A 20222-nucleotide genomic window follows, 5' to 3' on the forward strand; every position below is an offset into this window, starting at 1 on the left:
GCTGTTGTCACATGATCTGATTCCGTCTGTGCACAATTGTTGTTTTACTTCCGAGCGACCCTGAGAGGTAACGGTTGTACTGGTCTCGTTTTGAGATGAGAATTCGGTGGTGCGCGCATTTTTAAAGTTTACTTGGATTCACGATTAATGCAGCAAACAATGAGGCAGCTCATTGGGAAGTTTTAGTTCAAACGGTCAAGTATCGATGCACGTTGCCTCGCTCGTCTTTCAAAGTCAGATTTCATGTTACAGGCATCTTTTGCAAAGCTTATGTACACCGAGATACTGTGTCAGGCCCAAGCGCTCCCTAAATGCCATGCAAATGCAAATATTAGTGTTCCTTTGGTTATGTAAAAAATCTACATGCATCTCATCCTTTACAAAAATAAAAGTATAGAAAATTACCGTTAGAAATGATCTGAAAATGCTTCTTCCAATGTAAAAAAAAACATCACTTGTCATTAGTAATATATTCATATGTATTAATATCTCATTTATTACCTCCATCTAAATTGTATATTAAAACTATAATCAAATATATTCTTTTTTTGTACTTCTCACACAGTGAATTAATTTCTCGAACTGAATAATTGAAGTACTGAATAATTAAAAGTGTGAGAGGATATTCTGATACCCACGCCCCCCTCAAACCCCCCTCCCAACAAGATATCAGGAAAATGTTAAATAGTAAAACCCTTCAAGAAGTGATTCATCTAATTTCCTTCAAGATTTCATCTAGTTTTCCTGATAAATCTGCATAGCGTGTCATCATGTACATGTGCAACGTGTACATTTTGTTTTGTTTTTTACAGGATTCAAACTCTTAAAACTTTAATGAAATGGTATAACCTAGTGTGGATATATTCTAGTTTGGGGTCCCTGTGATGCAGGAAACCTAAGTGCTTTGAAAATGCACAGGCTCGATGAAAAGAATACTCAGGTAGACTGTTTGACAGTGGAGGCATGCTGCTGTCTGAGACAATATAATACTTGGCCAACCAATCACTTGTTGGCAAATAAATTTACCCTTGAATGCCCTGTGTATAAATTCACAAATCACATTTCTTCATTTTGTTAGTTTAACTGCACATCAGGGATCTAAAAAAACAAAACAAAACAAAACAAAAAAAGAAAACACCCTCTAACTGACATCTACTGCAACACCCAAAATGCCAAACTGCAAATACATCCCCTCTTAACTGTTGAACCACCAAATTTCATTGTATTTTTTCTCTAAAGTGAGAAATCTGAGTCGTACATGTGATCATAGTCCAAGTACACAATTGGGCGAGACGCGCAGCCAATGCTGAAACGAGCATGTTAAACCTCACGTCATCCAGTCTTCCACCTGTTCTCAACACGGTCCTCAAAGCTTTCACCGACTCCTGCGATGGAAGCCTTTTCACGGCGCTCCTCATCCAGACGCTCAAACAGCATTCGTCTGGCGGTTCCCGCTCGGCAAGTGTCAATGGGAAACTGGCCATTTCTCCAAAAACACACAGTCCACTGAGTCTTCAATACCAAAGCCATCAAGTACCGTATCCACCCTAAAGCTATTCTGGTGTAACATAACTGAAATATAAAGTCCCAGCGGAGGGGAGTTAATGATTTGTCTTTTCACTCTAAAAACATTACGTCACGTCTTTAAAAATCATCAGTTCGGATTAAAAGGAAAAAAAAAAAAAAACGGCTAGCAGCCAAGTTGTTGCAAGTGTTATTTAAAAAAAAAAAGAAAAAAAAAGAAAGAAAAATTGTGCATAGTAGCCTGAATCTCCTCCCTGTCCTCTGCATGTCTTGGCACATGACATGGGTGAGGTCTGCTTTTCAAGTCCAGGAGAGCCATCGCATGTGAACGAAGTATCTCCAGCCAGCAGGGAGGAGGGATGCACCGGTCGTTTTGTGGTTTTGTGAGGTTTTCTTGATTGGAGATCAGCTCCTGCAAGACGGGATGATAAAAAGATCATTTGATCGGCTCATAAATCCAGATTCTGTGAAGTGTCTAAATTCATCTATGGGCTCAAATGCATAGTTTGTACAAATGAAAGAGCTAGCTGATGAACCGATCAGTCAGCAGAGAATAAATCAGCAACAATCTCATCATTATTTTCAGCATCAATCATTTGACCAATCGATTGGTGTAACAAAATGCTCATCATTCTTCTCCAGAGCCCCATGGGACGACTTCCAGTGGTCTTATTTTGTCCCACAAACTCTAACACTAACCCAAATATATTCAACTTACAATGACATAAAACAGATACAGAACAAATCCTCACATCTGAGAAAAGTTAAAGTCTTCATGAATAATTAATCGATCAAAATCGTGGAAAATGAATTTCCTGTTGGTCAACTAATCCATTAAACAACTATCAGCCTTGATCTTATAAGTTGAGCCAAAATGCTAAATAACCTTTTCTGGCTGCAGCTTCTCAAATGTGAGGATTTGTTCTGATTATTATTTGAAGGGGTCATCTGGGCTCTGGAAAATGTCTGATGTGCATTTTTTCATATATTTGTAACACCTCACAGACTACATCAACACTGAAGCTGTGTCTCTGTGTGATGAGTGTACCTGGCTAACTGTGTGCTCAGCTGAGGAATTAGCTGGGCACCCAGCTGTGAGCCGAGCCCTGCGTGGTGGCTGGGCCCGCGTAGCCTTGGCCTCCAGGCAGTATGGGGTCAAAGTTGAAATCAATGCCATCTCCGTCCATGAGGTCACTGTTGATGATGTAGTCCACGTCACAATCCAGGTTTTCGGTGAACATGTCTATGTCCAAGTCTGTGGGCAGTCGGTCCTGACCGGTCTGGAAGCAGGACGGAGCTCCGAACTGACTCATCCCCTGCAGACTCACGCCGGGATTGGCTGAGGCGATGGCCCCTCCGTGATGAGAGCCCACGGCTGGCACTGTGGCATGCTGGGCTTTGAGAGCAGAGAGCTGTGATGGGTCCTGAGACATACCTGAGAGGATCATCCCCAGTCCCATCTGAGAGTGGTGCTGGTGTTGTTGTTGTTGTTGTGGCTGTTGTTGCTGCTGATGCGGCTGCTGCTGCTGGTGGTGAAGGTGGTGCTGCTGCGGCGGCTGCATCTGGGCCTGCAGCGCCATGGGGGCCACTGTGTTAGGCTCCAGTCCTTTACCCAACAGCAGCTGCTTGGGTTTGGACCTCACGCCCACCACGGGCGTACCCAGGCCCATCAGGCCCACCCCTCCAGGACTGGGCATGATGGGATCCACCTGGGTCATCATGACATCATTGGGAGGAGGGGAGTCGGAGGTGAGCAGCGCCTCCAGGCTGGAAGGCACGTGGGTGCTGTAATGGCTGCTCCCACGTGAGCCGGAGCCGGACATGGGGTTGAAGAGGGAGTTGCTGAAGGTTGACGGCTCTTTGCTGCTGGGTCCACACTGAGAAATGGCGTTCTGGGTGCCGGTGTGAGTGGAGGCCTGTGGGAGGCTGGATGGCAGCTGATGGAAGGAGGAGAAGCTGGAGCCACGAGGCAGCAGGGTGGAGGCGGAGGGTAGCGGAGTGGGAGGTGCTGGTGGGGCTGTGCTGGGGCTGGCCCCTCCCTGCTGCCCAGTCATCAAGGTGAGGCCGTCGATCAGATCCAGCTCCTCCATGAGGGTCTCGGTGAGGGTGGGGGTCAAGCTGCTGGCAGCGTATCTCCCCAGCAGCGAGTCCTCGGGCAGGTTATCATCGTCCTCCTGTCCAGGTGCGATGGGGGACAGACGTCCACTCAGGGTGCTGGCATTAGAGCTCGTGCGCGGGCGGAAGGTGGTCCACATGTCAGTGTCATCCAGGCTGCCGCGGGACGAGGGGCTGCTGCTGTTAACCCCCCATTTGGGAAACTGCTGGGATGAATTAGGGCTGTCTGCGCCTGCTGACCCTGTGCTGCCGTCACCCTGCAGGGCCCCTCCGGCGCCTCCCAGGCCAGCTGCTCCCGCCTGCTTCTTGGTCTGCTTGGCCCTCATGCGGCTCTTCAGCAGTTTGCTGCTGTTGTCCATGGAGGCGGCCCGGCGGCGAGGAGCCTTCCCCGTCTTCCCTCCCTCTGGGTTGAGCATCCACCAGGAGCTCTTGCCTGTCGATTCATTGTGAACCCTCAAGAACTTGTTGTGGAGTGATAAATTGTGGCGAATTGAATTCTGAAAAAGAGAGAAAGATTTTTTTTGATGTAGGTCACTAACAGGCTTCCTGTCATTGAACATTTAATTTGCAGATCAATCGCTACTCATAGCTAAGACACGGGTACACCTAGAAATAATAAATTGAAAATGAAGACACTACTCTAAACTACTGATTTCCAAGCTGGAATCTGGACGCTGCCGAGAGGTCGCAAATCAGTGGGGTCACAAAATGGAAAAAACCCTCTTCTGTGACATATTATTATGTATATTTATGTCAGATTTTCCTGTAATCTGCACTGTTTTAATGTGATGTACTGAATAATTTCACACCCTCACAAATTTGAACATTTCAAGACAAAAACTGCCAAAAAACGATGGGAAGCACTGGCCTAAACCAACACTACAAAAACATTTACTAAGTGAGATTTACCCCTGGTAAGAAAGACACAGACATAAAAAAAACATAATAAGACAGAGGCATTGACAGTGCTGGAACAGTATATAAATGAATGTCTGCTGAAAATGAAAAGTAAGAAATCTCATGATCATGCAGTCAAACATGAAGAAAATCAACAAAAAAATGGCAATTTTTCCTAATTAGAAAACATGATGTTTTCTAGGATAAAGTTCCTCTGGGTGCTGTGACATGGATGGTCAGTGCTCTGTGTGGCAGCGTGAACTGGGAAGCTATAAATCTCTGACTCAGGACATTTAAAGCCTCAGAGCCCACCCTGTAAAGACGACCACCACCCACACACTCACCTTCCAGCCAGCCGAGCTGTTGCTGTCTCCTTTGTCTCTGAAGTAAGGCACTGTCTTCACCATCCACTCGTAGATCTGCGCCAGGGTCAGCCTCTTCTCAGGTGAGTTCTCGATGGCCTGGCTAATCAGATCAGCGTAGCTCTGGTTCCCCCACGCGTTGCGCCTGGATGATCCTTTGCGGGGCGTCGCGCCGGCTCCGCCCACACCGGCCACAACTCCGCCCTCGGCCGCCGCCGTAGCCTTCTCGGGCTCGGACGTGATTTGCTGCGGCTCGGGCTTGTCCTCGTCGGCGGGCGGGGTCCCGGCGGCGGACTCGGTGCCATCCGCGCCCTCCGGTTTGACAGCCGCGATGTCGGGTCTCGGCAGGGGCCACGTGCAGGAGCGGGGTCTGCTCTGCGGCTCGAAATCTGGGTCAATCGGGGGCACCGACGACTCTTCCATGGTGGTCCTGTGATGTTTCCACTCAGCCAAAAAAAAGATGGGACCACTTAAAACATCTACCTTTAAAGTTTAAAGATAACTCTGAGCGGATGGTGCGCTAAAATAAAACTTCCTGACACAAAAACAATATGCTTCGCCCACTGCGGGGGTGTAAACACGGGGGCCGAGCAAAGAGACGTAATAATCTGGACACACCAATAGCCTCAGTTAATCCTCAGATTGGAGATTAGGGAATCCAAATAATCTCCTTAATAGTAACTATCATAAACCTTCCGATTTATATAGAATGAAGGAGGGCCGGGATGAGAGTCCCTTTGTTTGAATGAAATAAAAACAAAAGTGGCAGAGTGGCAATGAGCACCAAAACATCTGGATCTACAGAGGTTTCGGCTCCTCTGACGATGAATGACAAAATCTTAAAGGTATATGGGTGTAAAATGATGCCATTCCTGTTATTAAACACTCGATTTAAACATTTGTTAAAGGGCAGCTGTACTTTAAACTGTCCCTCTCAAAATGTATCAAGGAAATATTTTAAGAATAAATCAAAACAACTGATTATTTCGTACCAAATTAGTCAAATTGTACATAATTCATTATGTAAACCATTCAATCCAGGGATATTTTGTGCTGTAAAACTATGCAGACTACAAACAGGGATTAGCCGGCCCCTGTTACAAAGGAGCCTCTCAGGAGAGACCCCGTCCGCCTCCACTTGTAAACAACGTGATGTCTGGGCGCACCACAAGCCGCAAAACCTCGACCCAAACTTTTAAAAATAAAATCCTCAAATGACCCCCAAACTGTGACAAACTGGACCAGTTAAATCAGAGTGAAGTGTAACAACCTACAGCGGCTGATTGTCCAAGCAGCGGTTTTGTTCGCCAAGTGCCAAAAAAAGTGTGAAAACAGTCCTGAGACGCCGCCGCCGTCTGTTTGGCCTGCGTGTTAAAGCCGCTGTAACTACAAAAACACAGACTAAGACGGAGGAAGAGGAAAAAGAGAGTGGGTTTAGGTGACGAATGAATAGTGTTTAAGTAAAAAAAAAAAAAAGTGGTAAGATGAGAGAAATGAACGTGAAAAAAGTCCGTGCTTCAGGTCTGCACAATCCGCCACATTGCGGCCAGGCGCATGTCACCATCTGCCATGTTTCTCCACACTCCTGCCGCGGCACACGATGCTCGAAGAAGCGGTTATAAAAGCCTCTCTGACGAGGCCCGGAGCTCCGCCGATCTCCGCCCCGCGGTCTCGTAAACGAACTACAAAGCGAATTCCCGGGTGTTGGGTGAAGTTGGGTCGCCTCGGAGGTCTGTCGGCTCCTACTCGCCGCACTTTGAAAACAGCACGATAGCCACCGTAACGTTAGCTGGTTAAGCTCCTGCTACTCCAGAGTTTACAATCCGTGAAAAAGTCCGTGAAATGTCTCCGAAAACTTCGTCCAAGTAGCCTTTTTAATTCAGGAGTGACTTTCGTATAACTTCCTGTCGCTGTGGCTGTCCAAACATCCACTCCTTGAGGATTTTTTTGACTTGTTTTGTTTTGTTTTGTTTTGACTCGAGGCGAAGACTCCCTTCTGACGTCTGTTTACCACTGTCAGGCAACGCGTTCTGCGCATGCGCCAAGTGGATTTCTGGGAAACCGAGTCATTCATGTGACAGCACGGGCGTAAACAGCGTCTGAAGGAGGTAACATGTACCTGTAATACTGCATTATGTAACAGTCTATGGAAGTGTGCCAAATCCTGGGTATACTTAGGATTGGAGGTATTGCTGGTAAATAGAGTACTGATACTAGTAATAGACCACAATAACTACAGAACAACAGGTTTTAATAATAATTACAACATTAATAATAATGTTAGTTTTATTTGTCCACCTCCTCTGCTGTATGGCTGGTTTGACATAGGAGGCCCCACAGTGGTAAAAATTGTCACCGTTCCCTTCTAGACCCCCAAATGTCTTGTGCACTCTCCTCTGTACACTGTGTATGTATTGTGTCACCTCCAGACAATAAACATGTGCTTTGATTATATGCCCAGAGACTCAAAAACCAACAATATTCACCTAGGCTAGGATATGACCTGGTTTTAATTTATGGTAATTTGATTGAGCATGACTGTAATTTAGGAATATGTACCTTGTGAGCACAATATAAACTAAAGGAATTTATTCAGATAATTTTGATAATTAAAAGAATTAATACTATGATTACTACTACTAAATATTTTGACATAGAGTCCATCGTTAAGACAGAGATTCAAGATCTGTAAATGGTGCAGGATCTTCCTTGATATTGTACCTTATTGTTGCACATTCCTATGAAATAGTTGCAATTATTGATTTGATTGATTGATAGTTGATAGTGCAACTATTTTATAGTGACAGCTGAGGTAATGACAGGAAATGCAGGGTGAAAACACAAGGAACATGACATGCCACAAAGGTCTCCACTTGGACTTGAACCGGGGAGTTTTAGTCACCAGGCCACCAGAACTTTGTCCTGTTGGGTTATTCAACTGTACTCTGCTAGACAGACAAATTTTACAATTTGGACATGGAGGTTCATTCTTGACCTTTTTAAAAACATGTGTGACAAAATAATCTCAACTCAAAGGTCCCTTTATAGCTTTCTTGAGAATTTCAGATGCATCTCAGTCTTAATCAGTTCAGTCACACTTGGCTCACATAATGAACACCAAATCAGCTCCATTTATGACTGAAGACTGTGAGTTTTGGATGAAATCTCCAACAAAAGCTCATAAATGAGTTGAGATTATTTTTGTCATTTCAGTCATAAAAGATGTGTTTTGGGTTCTATTAGCATCATAAGATTATAGACATCACAAAAATATCCTGAAATTAATTTATTTAAGTATGTACTTAAGATATATTATATCCAATTAGAAACACCTTGTCCTGCGATGCAACATGTCTCAGGACATGGTGTTTTATTATATTTGTTTTATTATATTTTTATTGTTAACCTGGTGTTCTCAGATTCTCATGGTATAATTTAGATCTGCTTGTTGACTGGAGATTGGCACGGATTTAGGCGATAACATTGAGATTTACAACTTGATTAGAGACTGTTCTGGACAATAATCACGTGTGACTCTGTTAATCATTGCCATACCATACCAGTGTTTCAGAGCTGGCTGTGTTGTCAGCCTTTTATTATCTGGACATTTGGATGACAGATGTGGTTAATTAGAAAACAGTTCATATCTAACAGTTCACATCTAATTCAATTCACATCTAATTCAATTTTGCACACTCAATATTTAGTATATAGCGTAATTCTAATATACATTTTCCATCTCAATTTGCACATCCAATTGCTCAGTATATAGTAAAAATATTTGTTTTATTGCTGTACATTCTACTGTGTGGTATATTTCTGTTTGTTTGTATATTTCTTATTTACATATATCCTTAGTATTAATATTCTGTTTCTTTTTATATTGCCTTTATATATATTCCTTCTCGTTCTTTCTTTCTAATTTTATTCTAATCTATAATTCTATTTTGTATGGAGCACTGCTACAAAAAACAATTTCCCCTCTGGGATCAATAAAGGAACGTTGATTCTGATTCTGTTTCTGAAATCCTCTCTCATCGTAATGTATCTCCTGCAAAATGTTTCATCATTATTCAGTGATGGATTTTCTAAGTAAGCTGTTTGTCTCATAGAAGTATATTATACAGTTGATTGTATGGTGTTCTGCTTACTTGTGCTGCTTTCTGCTCATCATGCTGACAAGTAAACCAGTACAGCTTTATACTGTACTTAAACTTAATCTCTAAAGTTGGCTTTTCAATCCTGCTCTGTTCCTCATTAGCTGAGTCATGACTCAGACAAGGCGAGGCACTTACACAGGAAATCATTCTATGTAAATGCCTCTGTGGCTCCAGGTGTCTAATAGCTGCTCTACCATGACTCACCTGATGGCTCATGGGATCAGCATCAGGAACCAGAGAGCATCTCTGTCTGCAGCTTTTTTCTCTATTCTGGGTTTGTCCCCAGGGCTGGATCAGAGTATGTGAGCTCAGGTGATATCTCAGCCTTCGTCACTGTTTGTCTCTTCTTCTTTGGAGACTTTAGGTCAAGATGATCAGATCTGAAGCTTGTGCGATCCTGACTGCAGGAGAGGTCCGACTGATTAAAACAGAGGGATTAAAAAGAGCTCAGGACAGGATAGATTCTTGAATCAGTTTAAACAACTGAATTATAACTGACACAGTAACCTCTGTGTTTGCCTTTTCAACTTGAGCATGAAGTTATTGATATCTGGGCCTTCGTCATTGTTTGTCTCTTCTTCTTTGGAGACTTTAGGTCAAGATATCAATAACTTCATGCTCCTGCCCTGAGCTCTTTTTAATCCCTCTGTTTTAATCTATCGGACCTCTGCTGCAGTCAGGATCACAGCTTCAGATTTGATCACCTGGCTGAGCAGGAAATTTCACAGTCTCCAAGCAGTTGTCATGGTGATGGTCCTCATGACAACAGAGCAAACTCGATATGCCAATGAAGATCACGTGATTCTGGAAAAGCTCACAAATGGTCCTTAAGATGGGACTGTTTTGTCAAACCATTCTTTCCAAACTCAAGAATGAACATCCCTGCTACTGGGATTAATTAGGCATATTGTAGTGGTGTTGTTAATGTGACACTAAAGGAAATATTTTTACGGGATGCAATTCGTTGTCAGTCTGTCCTTTTACCTGGTCAGTCTTTATCCGTCTGTTCGGGAAAGCATGATATCATTTGGTGAATTATTGTGAAATGAACCATACATGTAGCACTTGAGAAATAAATGAAATCAGTCATCACGTTTCGCACTGAAGACAGTAGCAGCAGAAAAGTATCTACAACGTTTTAAATGTTGGCGAAAAAGTGACTAGTTGTGGACTTCAACTCCCAGAAGTCTTTGTGGCCGTTCTCTGTGTTTACAACCAGCTGACATCCGGCGTCTTCCCGTCCATTAGCCACCGATACCCACAGTCAACGATATTCAGCTACACTCGATATTTTCCTCATGAAAAACGCTTCACACTGATTCGTCAATTCAACTGAATGCAAAATTCCATCATAATCATCAGATGCAGGTGAGGTCGACGGGACACAAATTGCCTTTGCACATTTAGTTAGCCAGCTAGCCCGCAGCTAGCCAGCGATAGCAGGATTGGCATAAGATAACACAGCAGCTAATGCTAATTTTAGCAAAAGCCTTCCTGTTCGCAGAACTCGGTTTCGAAATCTGTCAATACGAAACTCCGTGCTAGTTGTTGTGCTCGAGCGAATTCATTTTTGTAGTCGTTTTAAAACATCAACAGTTTTATTACTACATGCCAGCTAATTTACAGTTACAGTTGAATCTAGCTAATATAAAAAACAATAGCCCGCTAGCTTAACTAGCTGAATGTAAACTGTTGGAACATAGAAAGATTTGAGCTGTTAAGCTCGCCGCTGCTATAGCTTGGCAAGCTAAATTTGTAACTTTAATTAGCTACACCATGGTTAAGGGAGCCTGTTTGCTTACTACTAGTACGATTTCAGGTCCCTAATCAATCATGTGCAGGTCTGACGTTTGAGTGATAACGTTGTGGTGTTAGCTGTAATGTTAGCGACATGCTAGCTCGGTGCAAAATGGTTTGTGTGCAGTGCAGTTATGGTGCCAGGCTGTGGGAAGCAGCCTCACAGTGTTTGTGTTGTTTGTGTCAGGGCTCTGGCCCCGTCTCCAGCAGCTGAAGCACTCCAGTCCGGCCCTATCTGCTCCACGTCCACGGCCTTCCTCCTTTCTGAGCCATGACCACCCAGAGGGATCTTGATATGGTGAGTGAGTGAGAGTCTGCCACCGTTTTCTGAAGTTATTTTCCAGTAGCATCACAGCTAAGGTGCTTAATATCTAACAGAGGCTGCATGTGCTTTCTCTGCATTGTAGTCTGTCACACCAGTTGCTGCTGCATGATGCGGAGATATTGGTAACATTTGATTATCAGTGATAACATAAAACTAAGGTTTCCCAAAATTAAAGTAATTAAGGGTCTGGGGGTGGGGGAGGACGGTGGTCATGGATTAGCCAACCTCCACAAACACTAGCTGGGACAGTGACTGCTGTTCCTGTGAACACCATCTGTCTAATCTCAGTTAAAACGTTGCCCTACTTTCCTTTCAAGGTTTAGACGCCAATTGATTGTACCCTCTTAACAAATCCTGACCACAGCCCCCCCCCCCCCCCCTTCCTCCCACCATAGGAATGGACGAAACTCATTTAGAGACAGATCAGGAATAATAGTAGAAGGTATACAGAGGATTGTATTTTGTGTCAATTATGGTACCTGGGTGCTGGCTGTCTAACCTGCAAGTATATTCAGAGATAATAAGATGGAAAATTATTACAATTTTATGTTTTTCAGTTTTGTGTTTAGTGGTGGAAAAGTTAGTCGATTGATCATTTAAGTCAGTGTCGGAAAATGAATCTGAAACAACTTTGCTACTTAATTATTTAAATAATGGTTAAGCAAAATTTTCAGATTTGCTGGTTTTGACTTGCAGCTTTTCTCTGTTTTCTAAAATTGTAAATTGAGGAGGTTTCAGTCTTTGAGCTCTTGGTCAGAAAAAACAAGCATCAGAAGACGTCATTGAGTCCGTTTGGAAATTCTGATGGTCGTTTTTAATTATTTTCTGACATTTCTTAAACCAGACAGTCGCTGAACTGTGAAAATGATCAGCAGGATATTCTCAAGATTGAAAATATTTTTTTTGTTGCTGTCTTTGATACACTAGTACATATTTTATTTGCAGTCCACATTTATACTGTCAGAACCTTTTAAAAATCTCTCTCTCTCTCTCTCTCTCTCTCTCTCTCTCTCTCTCTCTCTCTCTCTATATATATATATATATATATATATATATATATATATATATATATATATATTTAAGCACAAATGTTGTTGTATGTCCTATCTGGGACATCTAGGTACATCAGGTAAAAGAGTAAAAGAGTTTAGGCAGAGTTGGATTTAATGGATCATCTCTCTTGGCAGCTGCCCCGGGGCATGGCATTAGTTTTTGGCAAACTTCACCAAAATAAAAAAATGCATAAGCTTTTGGTAGCTTTGTTAACCCTTTAAAAAAGTAATTCACAACAGTGTTTGAAGGATTTAATGTCTTCCTTTGGATTGGATTCTCGAGGACATTTGGGATGCTGGATGTCGCCATGGGTAACCAGGCAGATTTGACGTTGTTTTTATTTTGTTGAGGATGAAAGGGACGGGGACAGGGACAGGGACAGGGACAAAGCTTGTTAATGATGACATGGGTATGTAACCCCACATTGAGGTTATTCGGTTCAGAGGGGGGAGGGGAGGGCAGAGGACCACCGAGGGAGGATTGTATTTGTAAACAGATCAGAGAGTGGGGTCATCCCTCCCTGACGTCACACCTCGTGGTTAAGTCTCTTTGTTCTCTGCTCTGTGATTTGTGAACCCAAGAAAGTTCATGTGCCACCTTCTGAAGGAGGGCAAATGCCGAGGAAAATGAATCCCAGCTGTCAATTGTGCCTCCTCAGTAGAGACGTCCCAGTGGAAAGATTTAGCTGATTTTCTCCCATTCGTAATTTTTTAGAGGAGTAGTATGATTGATTAGAGATGATGGACTAATGGATTAATCAGCAGCAGTACTTGCTCCAGCATAAATTACACGACTGAGGTCCAAAATGCATCAATAATTCAGGTCAGAGCAATAATTCAATCCTGACCATGAGCTGAATGTACATACAGTATAAAATATGTGGACAAATGAGTATGAATGGCTGCAGTTCCTTTGGTGTTGATGACTGCTTGAAATCTATCACAACGCATGTAAGTGGCTGTTGGAAAGTAGCATCAGAAGAGAAACCTCAAACCTCAGTTGAGCTAAATAGACATCGTCTATTAAGTATGTCAAAAACATCTTAAATATATGAAAAATCAGTGAAGTGAAGAGAAAAGTGAAGTGAGAGAAATCATTAAAATATTGCACTTTATGATGAGAAATAAAATATATTGAACCTGAAAAATTCACATGATATTTTGCTGTTAACACTGTTTCTGGTTAATCAGTCCTGCCAGCATAGAGCCTGTCAGCCTGTTGGTACAATATAGTCGCTGGTGTGGTACCCATTTTTAGACATTTTGACCTCAAAAGGTTCTCTATTAAAATACATCTGTGGTTTGGGGTCAGTGGGCAGGTGTTATTTCTTTGCATCAGTGCATGAAGCCTGTGACTCACAGACGTTCACGTTCCTGGTGAGCGTCCTCACGCACTGTTAAAGCTGAAAATCTGCACTTCAGCATCAGAGTCAGTGTTTTAAATCAACACAAAGAAGCTAAAAAAATTGTTGAATTCTGCTGCTGTCATGTTAGTCATCATTAATGGTTTTACATGTATAACTGCTTAAAGTACTACAATATATGGCTGCTGTAATGTTTTGAGTATTGATTAACCTGCCAGTTAATTTGTCTAATCTATAAAATCCCCATTTCCTGAGCGTGATGTCGTCCTCTTGTTGCACACAGAAAAAGAGAGTTTGTGATACTTTTAAGTCTCCAATGAGTTTGGATTGTCCCACATTCATTTCCTGATGTTCGGCCTTAAAGGCATGTTAAGACAAGCAACTCCCTTTATTTTTAGTTGTGTTTTTTAAGAGATTGGTTTGTGTAGTTGCCCAGAGGATAGAATTTGGAGGACACCCCGCTGTTAAAGACCCTCCCACACACATATGCACCGTCCCCCTCGGGGCTACGCACTGGCCATGTAAATTTAATAACATGGCCCAGAGCTGTCTGGGACACCTGGGGTTATCGCATTAGGCCGACAGCCCGGAGAGGAGCTCGCGGCGCCCTGGAACTAAAGGGCCAGTGTTCCCCCCTCAGCCCCACCCATATCTGTTGTCGTCTCTGGCAACAGGGGCTCACTTCAGTGTAAGCCCTCAGTGAATGAAGTCGGCCAGTCAAAGGGTGGAGATCTGCTGTGGATAAATCTCGTTAGACTGGAATGCCCGTCTCTTCACAGCCTTCTAAAGGTCACCTCATGTCTGAAGAGGTTAGAGGAAGTGGAGGGATTCCACCACAGCTAATTACGAAGAACTGTCCCGGTTTGTGTTGGCTGATACGACGTTTCTGTGGACTCAGATGAAGCTGTTTGTGTTTGTTGTTGTAGGTGCACCTCCGCCTTATCCTGGTCAGTGGGAAAACGCAAGACTTCACTTTCTCCCCGAATGACTCGGCCACAGACATTGCCAAGCATGTGTTTGAGAACTGGCCTGCAGGTAAGTTTCCCTTTTTAGGATTAATTTTTTAGTTTTAAGTTTCAGTTTATGTTTTTCGTAGGTTTTATGACGTTCTAAGAAGTCCATCTGATTCAGTCTCAATCTTTGCTGGCACAGTTATATTCAGTGTCTGCAGATAATTATAAATTATACTAATATTGTATTTAGTATTAGTATGGTATTCATAATTTACTGGATTAGTTGTCCCATTGTCCTTATGTCAGTTTTATTGCCATTCTACTTAAGGCATGTAGTGCAAACCTTGTATATAGAAATGAACAAAGGCCAATTTGACCACAAACTTAAAAAGTCAAAAGTGACCAGATGAGTAATACCATTATTACAGTGTAGAACAATAATGAATAGCAATAAGATATTCACTTACTGCAGATATGTTGGTGTCAGCGCAACTATAAAATATTTGCTCGGTTTGTGTCTGACGTTCTGCAGCAAGATTTTTATTTTTGTGTTCATGTAAAATAAGTTACTATGAGCTGAAACACTGTTATCAGATTTCTAAACATCCATATATCAACATCAGCATTGGTCTCCGGCCTACAGTAAGTGACTCCCTGTTGTTTCTCTGCTCTGTGACAGGATGGGAGGAGGAGAGGGTGAGCAGTCCCAGCATACTGCGCCTCATCTTCCAGGGACGCTTCCTTCATGGCAACGTTACCCTGGGAGGTGAGACAGTCTCTGAACAAAGACACCATCACCAGATAAAATGTTTCACAAGCTGACAGACAAACGGTTGTATTGGGTCTGTAGGTGTATTATATTTATGCTCAGCTTCAGAGATGAAGACCAACAGGCACACCTGCAAGATTGTTACTTAAAAATCTTATCAATAAATAAAAAAATGAAAGGAGAAATAAGAAAAAAGTCAGCGTCACACCTGATGAACACATGCTCTGGAGCTCTAATTGCACTTACAGAGCTTAATTCAGACACAGTAGCTTGCCTGATTCAGTGTCACAGGTAGCAGGATATAACATAACTAACACTGTTGTCATAGTGACAGGTGGCAGTGGAGGCAAGTTATATCCTTTCACCTCACAGTGTTTTTGAGGCGCTGTGGTGAAAATAGAGTTGGACAGGAGATAACGTGGTTAGGGTTATAAACTTAAAAGGCCAGAGATAGCAAGCTAACAACCGCAGGCCACATTGTTGTTAATTATACATCTTCTCATCAAACTCGGTCATTTACCTCCACCACCGTCCCTGCCCTCACTACAGCCAGTCAGCATCCTTTTGCTTGGATTATTTCATAGTTGTAAAGAAGAATATAAAGCAGTATTCCTTAAATGAGGTGTCAGTCATCCCCCATCTGTCCCCGTTCCACATAGAAAGGAAAGGAGAAAAGAAAATCAGTCTCACTGCACCACAGACTGCATATAAAGATGGGCGACATGACAGCTCCCCAACAGTGAACACATAACATCTCCATTGCCCCGTGGTGGCTGGCTGCAGTATAGGTCATAAACCCCACCCACTCCATGTTAGTGGATGGGACATGAGCCAACCCCCCCCCCCAAAAAATTCCAAAGATTCTGTCCTTTAGGTTCCTATCACGCTGGTGTATGTTCAGGTGTTCATTTTTCTGCTAAGTTTGGTTCTAATTAGTTATTTCATGCTATAAAAAGGGGGTATGACATTTTGATTGACAGCTAGCACTAACCCGCAAATGAGGGGTGTCTGTATGTGGGCGGGACCTTGATACCACAGGTCCACACCCGCTCACTACTGTGCAGATGGGGGCAGCGTCTGTATCTGGATATTTTGGCTTTATTTGTGTACAGTCGTCAGACACGTCATCCATCTTTCTGTACAGTCTAATGACGGCACCATAACGGCCCGGGTGGGTCTGCTCATCTGGAAATTCCCCAAAGCTCTAAGATCGCCAGTCTCAGTTTAGCTGAAGTGTTATCCTTTTTATAACATCACAGTTGTTTGTGTGAAATCTCAATCGCAGACATCAATCGTTCATCCTATAATGACCATTTTCGTAGAATTTGCTACCGTAGGATCAAACTCTAAAATACAGCCGACGCATAATGAATCACTTCTTTGTCTAAAGCTCTAAAGCTGCCGCCAGGCCGAACGACCGTCATGCACTTGGTTGCCAGAGAGACTCTTCCAGAGCCCAACTCTCATGGTGAGGATCTCTTCTTTGCCTCCTCTTTTTATTTACTTTTTTTTTTTTTTTTTGAGCAGAATTGCAGAATAATCAGTATATTTATATCAGTAGTTAAGTTCACTCTGGACAAGGTTACTTTGACATTGGTAATGTTGAACAGCAACATTTGAAGAGCGACAGACAACATGAGGTCAGCGTGTTTGTTGCATTTAACCACTTGCATGTTTAATTACACTGGTCAGAAAAAGTGGAACAAAATGGATCAAAAAAGAGTTGATTTTCATCAACATCACCGAGCTCTGTTTGTTTGAGCTTTCACATAATCATGCAATGGGGCTTTTGTTGCCTCTGCTGCTCACCACAACCTCTTCCCACACACACACACACACACACACACACACACACACACACACACACACACACACACACACACACACACACACACACACACACACCCCGTCTGCAGAGCGAGTCGTGCTTTCTTCTACTTTCAGAAGGTTGTTTTTATCTGACTCCGTGTCTCTGCTGTCCTGTCTTTGCAGGTCAAAGGAACAGAGAAAAAACCACAGAGAGCAACTGCTGTCTCCTCTTGTAAAGCAACAAAAACACCCCTCCTACCCTCTACCTTAACCTCACACACACACACACACACACACACACACACACACACACACATACATATATACATATAAATACACCCTCTTCTTTCCTGCCTGTCATCCTGTCAGCTGTGGATTTGGAATAAGTCACAGGAAGTCTGGTTGGGGCCGTCACCCGCTTTGATTGAACTCTTGTCCAATCTGAGTCTTTTTTTGTGCCAATATAGCCATTTTTGCCCCCCAAGCTTTTACTGTATCGGCATAAGTTGCTGTTATTCCCTTTTATTTCAAAGATCATGACGTTAAACAGTACCTACGCTCCCTCGTAGACCTGTCCGCTGCTGGACGAGTCTTAAAGAGCCGTCATACATAGTGAAAAAGACCCAGGAACTCTTTGCTCTTCATGGACACAGAATTGCTATAAAGGATGTGTGGGCTATTACCTTTCCCTACTAGTCACATGGATGTTTCCCCAGATCTTACTGAATGGTGTTAACCCTCTCATTGCACTTAACCAGTCTCTTAATTCAGAATTGTTTATTGTGTTTCATCATCATCATCTTTTCCCCAATGGCTGGTTTTTTGTTATGTCTTCTTTTGGTCAGAGGAACAGACTTCAATTCCCCACATGGTAGAAAACGTGCCATCCTCCTCATCAGACTGTTTCTGCCTCTTACTAACTGAACCGTTTGGTCTGTATCAGCACCAGTGGCGTTTGTGCCATTTATCTTACTCATGTTTGTTCCTGGCAAAGGACTAACGGGGAAAAGACTTTAATGAGGAAGAGCTGCGTGAACATCTGGGGGACGGGAACAGAGTCCCGGCGAGGCTCGTAAGGATGGAGTCTGAGGATTTGGCGGACGGCTTGTGTGCCGTCAGGCGTCCTGTTCGCACTTCTGGCTTTGACTTTATGGACTAGACTGTCGATGCTCCCTCGTAACAGGAGCCGACGCGGCGGGCCAGTGAAACGCAGACAGAAGAAGCGGTTGAAGATGAGAGGGAGGAGCGTTGTCGCTGTGGGAGCCCCCGCCACTGGACACTGCGAAGGAGGAAGAGGGAGAGTTTCTCCCGCTTGGATGAAGAGTTAAAAGGAAGATTTTGGTGGTGTTTCACCTCCTTTTCATTTGGATGCTGTCCTTACTTCTTGTTTGCCTTTTATCGTGGAATTCAGTAATATCATTAATATTGAAATTTAAATATATCAATTTTTATCTTGTGTATAGGTATTTGTTCAATTTTAGTGTGGGTGAGTTTGTGTGTGAGTGTGTCTGAGGGTGTGTGATGCACGTGGCATACTGTATGAAGACTAGTGAGGGCATGTGGTCTTTAGAAAAAAAAGGTGGTGCACTGGGAGTGTTGACGGGCTGCGGTTTCTCAGAAACAGTCGGAAACCTTTTGATTCCTTCCATTGAGTGTCCTTTGGTTTGTGTTTTGTCAATCAGTGTCACTATGAAGTTTAGCTCAGTATGAATAAATGTAAAAACTAAAAATGCAATGTGGTCTACATAAAAGCTTGTATTATAAATTAATAAATCTTTAAATAAGGCGTCTTCTTTTGATTCCTTTTTGCTATTTCAGAGTCAAACAAAAGACAGAGATTGTGGATCGAATTACAGCTAATGATTATTGTCATTATTGATTAATCTGTTGACTATCTTGTACAAACAAGATGTAATACAATATGTGCAACAATAGAAGTCAAACTGGGATTTTGGAGACACTTTTAACTTAATTTGACTACAAAAGATTGCAAAGATTTGCTGCTTACTTTCTGTTTTTCAATCCAGGAAAATCCAGGATCGATGAATATGCAAATACTGTTCACTCCTTCACTGAAATGTCCTCTTTCTCAGTGTTTGTGTTTATACTGATGGTTTTAAGTTTCCATATCACTTGTGTCATCTGAGAATCAGTACTAATTATATCTGATAAGAATTTGACTTATCACACTAATGACCAAACTAGATGTAGTTTTATTCATACACCTCTAGGTGGCAGTGTTCCTCTGTAAGCCCAATGACTGAGGGTTATCGTGGGCTGATGTGGGGGAAAGTATACGTCTTCATTTTGGCTGTATTCTAATGCATAGATAGAAGTTGAAGTGGCACAATAAAGTAATAAATGATTTGTTTACTAAAAAAAGGATGTGTATTTAGAAGTTGAGTCCTGACAGAAACACCTTGAAACACTGAAGCTTAAAGGAAACAAATATATTTGTGGACAGTTTGATGATAAATGAAGTCAGCGGGTTTCAGCTGAAGTGGGCTTTCTGTTAACAGAACTGGGTCATAACTTTCTGCTGAGCTGATTTTCAGCAGCTCTTTCTTCCTGTCTGCCTCAGGAATCTGCTCCTGACGTGTAGCTGCAAGAAGTCCAGGTTTCCAGTTGACACTGGCAGTGTACCTTTGGAAAAGTGCAGTCAACCCACTTCTTTCTCAACACAGGCCTCCTGTTCTTCCCAACCTGTTATTGTGTTGAAACGGCTTGTCGTTCTACATCTCTTCACATTTTCCACTTGCTCTTATCTGAACTGCCCTCTGGGGTTTGACGGCGTTTTTGGAAGGTAATGTCTAAACAGGAGCGTCCAGCTGACCTCAGAGGTGATCAGCAGTGTTTAAATAAGAGTCCAGGGAGGCACTCTGTTGAAATCTCTGCTACTTAAGCCCACCGCATTCAGAGCTGCTGCAGGATGAATTGCTTTCTGCGGTCGACATGACTCAAAGCACGCGTGCAGCCAGTTTCTCGCGGTGGGCTGTGGTCCAACCACTGTTCACTGCTGGTCTGTGTGTCCCTGGAGGGCCGTCTGCACTCTCAGCTGCTTTACCTCCCCTGGTCCTGATATGGGAGGCTTAACT

At 43.0% G+C, this 20222-nt stretch overlaps 3 protein-coding genes across 3 annotated transcripts in view; 2 read left to right on the forward strand and 1 right to left on the reverse strand.

The window, feature by feature from the left end:
- mbnl3 (muscleblind-like splicing regulator 3) overlaps nucleotides 1-20222 on the forward strand; it is a 153944-nt gene that overhangs the window by 61603 nt on the left and 72119 nt on the right. The gene's annotated exons all lie outside the window — the stretch shown is intronic.
- foxo4 (forkhead box O4) lies at nucleotides 128-6906 on the reverse strand. Its single transcript, XM_070962704.1, has 3 exons — nucleotides 4881-6906; nucleotides 2573-4136; nucleotides 128-1936 (listed from the first exon to the last, which is right to left on the reverse strand). The coding sequence occupies exons 1-2, from the start codon at nucleotides 5319-5321 to the stop codon at nucleotides 2601-2603; spliced, it is 1977 nt and encodes a 658-aa protein (XP_070818805.1). The 5' UTR covers nucleotides 5322-6906; the 3' UTR covers nucleotides 128-1936; nucleotides 2573-2600.
- ubl3b (ubiquitin-like 3b) lies at nucleotides 10264-18913 on the forward strand. Its single transcript, XM_070963014.1, has 6 exons — nucleotides 10264-10426; nucleotides 11043-11153; nucleotides 14523-14631; nucleotides 15229-15315; nucleotides 16709-16786; nucleotides 17311-18913. Exons 2-6 carry the CDS (start codon nucleotides 11127-11129, stop codon nucleotides 17361-17363), a joined length of 354 nt encoding a protein of 117 aa, XP_070819115.1. The 5' UTR covers nucleotides 10264-10426; nucleotides 11043-11126; the 3' UTR covers nucleotides 17364-18913.

Source organism: Chaetodon trifascialis, chromosome 5 (assembly GCF_039877785.1).
Source record: "Chaetodon trifascialis isolate fChaTrf1 chromosome 5, fChaTrf1.hap1, whole genome shotgun sequence".
NCBI classification, from domain to species: domain Eukaryota; kingdom Metazoa; phylum Chordata; class Actinopteri; order Chaetodontiformes; family Chaetodontidae; genus Chaetodon; species Chaetodon trifascialis.